The sequence below is a fragment of the Anneissia japonica genome, unplaced genomic scaffold (assembly GCF_011630105.1).
Source record: "Anneissia japonica isolate Jap-2015-1 unplaced genomic scaffold, ASM1163010v1 scaffold2030_len652032_cov178, whole genome shotgun sequence".
In the NCBI taxonomy this organism is placed as follows: Eukaryota; Metazoa; Echinodermata; class Crinoidea; order Comatulida; family Comatulidae; genus Anneissia; species Anneissia japonica.
In genome coordinates this window covers 358135-361939 of record NW_022705472.1, presented here as the reverse complement: position 1 = coordinate 361939, position 3805 = coordinate 358135, and the positions used below count along the sequence as shown (strand labels likewise).

The 3805-nt window shown below is 39.3% G+C and overlaps 1 protein-coding gene across 1 annotated transcript; it reads right to left on the bottom strand.

Annotated features, from left to right (window-relative positions):
• Positions 1-830: 830 nt before the first annotated feature.
• Positions 831-3316, bottom strand: LOC117105524 (netrin-1-like). Its single transcript, XM_033246691.1, has one exon. It carries the CDS (start codon positions 2526-2528, stop codon positions 1521-1523), a length of 1008 nt encoding a protein of 335 aa, XP_033102582.1. The 5' UTR covers positions 2529-3316; the 3' UTR covers positions 831-1520.
• Between the last annotated feature and the right edge of the window lie 489 nt (positions 3317-3805).

Genomic DNA, 3805 nt, shown 5'->3' with positions numbered 1-3805 from the left:
TGCATTGGAAGTTCAAAGATAAAAGATGCCGCGACCAACCATAGAATTGCGTATTGCTGTATCCATATTAAGAACAAAGTTTTAAACAAAAAGTAGGCCTAAGCCTTATTGCATCATATTCTGCTGAATGTAAAAAACTGAGACCCAGAAAGTAGAAAAAAGTAAATTAGGCCTATTATTTCTCGGAGATAAAAAAAAGTAAAGCTTGACTTGGGAAACGTAAAGTCACGTTCATTACCCGACAGCACATGTGGTATTTTTATAGTACAATACTAATTTTAACCATTGGTGTGAATAATTATTTGCTTGTAGCAATACCTTGTCTTGAAATTGATGACTGTGTTTGTAGGCCTGTGTGATATATGTCAAGTGCATTTGCTTAGCGAGATAAGGTTGATGTACGATTAAACACACGAGCCACTACTACAAAGCCTACGATTCTTCCGGTCATTTTGTTCACGCACCTTGTTAGTAGGCCTATATAAACCAAAGTATACAAGGCCTATTTAATATATTATATTTATATACTTATTTATATATTTAAATATATATGCACATATACATCATATATATAGCATATACCTGTCTCTTATACACATCTTGTTTTACCAGCAATGATAGGTCCCAACTTGATACTCTGGGGTATTCGGGAAACGTTTGCTCATGGATGTGAATCGTAACCGGTGTTAACAGATTTGTAAAAATTCTACAAAACGTTTTGCTGTTAGCGAAACTGATGAAATAAATCTGATATTGTCAGAGTTGTTTATATAACCCACCGATTGAGTTTAATGTCCCAAATTCTGGTCCTAAAACGTAACGATATGCTCGTCTATTACCGTTATTATGTTGAGATAACCGAAGCTTTGCAGGTGATCGTATTGCCTGTGTTTTAATACCACCAGGGGCCTAGTTTCGAGTCTTTGCTGCGCCGTCACCGTGCGTTAAACTACACGACGACGTGTTCTCATTGCAACATCACAGTAGTATTATTTAACATCTGACATCCTATCATTTATGTTTAGTGATTATTATGATTTACATGACCCAGACTACGAGGCACGTGGTATGTATGACGTATGCTTCTATCATAGATCGCCACAAAAATATTGTCGAAGAAATCGTCTAATCTAACGTCGTTAATTTACTTTCTTTGATTATAATAAAGGGCAAAGTTTATGTGTAGACACGAGATGAAATGGTTTTGAAAAGTGGTTTTTATGAGAAAAAATATTACTGTGCTAGCTAATGTGTACATTCTCCTTGGTATTTATGTGGCTGTACAACGTCATATAAGCATATAGTTATGGTAATTCTAATAGGTCTACGGAAATTACGAGTAAGTTATTCCACTTAACACTTCTTAAAATAATTAATTAGCATACAAAATGTGTAGTTCACACACAGGAGCATAAAATATACCAAATAATAGTTCTAGTTCCAGACTTATATGATGTAGACGATGATATCTGAAAATAAGATTTTGATTAGATTAGTGTGTTGACGACGAACGTCACGATCTACTTACGGACACATTCGTTGGCCTCCCTAACTGTCGCTCTGGACCAGGGTCTGTCGTAATGGAATGGTTTGCATTTTTCGCATTCTAGTCCCGCCGTATTATGTTTGCAGTCGCACATAAGTTGTCCATTGCGATCCTGTATGCAACGTGACGCGTGTCCGTTACACTTGCATCGTCCTCCGACGCTAAAATCCGACACGGCATAGAACTGATTCTCCTTATTATTTTCGTCCTTGGTCGTCAATGCATCGGGTGTAAAAAGGCGGTTAAAGACTACCTTAACGTCCGTTGCCGTTACCCAGTCTTGAAGCACGGGGCTGTTGTCGAAATCGTAGGCTGACGGGCGACCTTCAAGCGTGCTGAAAGCGATACGGCCGCCGTTATATGGGTCCGAATGACTATGTGAATCAACGCATAGCGCTTCTTGTTCGTTCAGCTTGGTGATCTCCGTATTTTTCTGGATTCCGTAGAATCGGCGACATTGCGTCGAGTAATACTGATACGGCTGCCACGTTTTTCCATAATCTTGTGATTTATAGATGACCATAGATTCTGGTCGCGCTGAGCAAAATTCCAACGTGATGTACGTTAGCTGGAATTTCTTTCCCAGAACAAGGTGGAGCGAAACATTATGGGGGCTCGTGGAAAACGGTTCCGACTGCCAACACGTCAGATTAGTTGGGTTGTGTAAATCCGTAATGTATTCCGGGGGGTGCATCAGCTTCGGATTCGTGCTATCACAAGTGTCGCATTTGCGTGCGTGCTCACTGTCCATAGCCCTCGTGCAGTGCCTCGTCAGAGCAGTAGTACCACAAGTAGACGAAGCATATACTTTTTTCCCAAACGCTTGGTTTCCAAAATCTGGCATACACCTTTTTGGATTCCCGTTTTCGTCTACACACGGGTTTGCCGGTGTACTCTGCTGTCCGTTGTATAATGCGTTGATAGATTGTATCTGTCGGAGCCCAGTAAGGGCTACCAAAAAGAACAGCGAAATACGCAACATGTTCCGACTATAACAAATAAACAAAAAAGATTTCAAAAATCCTTGATATATACTTTGCAATTATGTCCTATGGTATGGAATACGGTAGCACGAGATATCCAACCTGTGACACGGGGATAAAATACCATATAGCGATGAATTAAATAAAACAAAATTGTCAAAAATGAAAATCCAGTTTTTAGTATATTATGTCCAATCAAATGCTGGAATTTTTTTCGCTGAGGCAACTTGATTCTTCAAATGAAAAACTTCCGATGTAAAATCTCTTCGGTATAAAATTTTATGTTCGTTCTCTTGGTTATCACCATTTGGAGGAAAAACAGAACTTGAAGTATTCTTTCTAGTAGCAGACTTCCCAGTTGTCAGAAAATCCTCGACAAATGAGAAGTTATCGAAAACTTCTCGTAGATTTAATATCTCTCAAGCTATTGGCTGAGGCACGAGACGGCTTAATCGCTGTGTTCGTCTTGCTGTTAGTTTATCACGTGTCTCTTGTCTGTCTTATCATATAGCGTTCAACTTTGAAGTGATTGGGCGGGGCTTGAGTTGCGCACCTTTACCTGTCATTCACCTAGTCGTTGATACGCAGCAAGCAAGCAGGTAAAACGATGTCAGTACACTGTCGAGTGAGCGTTGCGTCGCCAGTTTGAATCGCAATATGTTGCAAACTCGCTCAATTTGTACTTACTTATTTGAACTTCAAAGTTCTTCTGACAAACTGAACGTTGTAAATAACCTTCAATTATTATATCAGCCGCTAATAGGCCAGCTTAAATAGTAATCCATTCTGTGGTAACAACGTGTGAACGCGTTGTTCTGTTTACACATACTGGGTTATAAAAGCGTAAACGCGCTAATTGATAGGCTAAACCCGCCAATAATTTGTTTTATCCCATGTAGTTGATCTTCATACTAATAGGTCTATACTGTACATTTCTCTCGTCGCGTCACCGACCGACTCCTCCACCCCAACCTCCAGTATCCTTAGAGTGACAAACTTCTCTGTGATACTGGTTCTCTCAAAGATACGAGAGAGTAGGCCTACTGTATACAGCCGGGAAGTAATCAATTACAGACAAAATGTTAACCTCGTCTGTCTAATTTAGTAAGATTGGTCGTAGGACGAATTCGTCTGTTGGAGTAGGCTATAGGCCTATACTAATTATATACTAGAAACATATTCATAAATATAAACACGACTTTCCTCTTGAATAAAAAATATAAAAGGCCTATATTTATTTATATACATATACACACACACACACACACACACACAC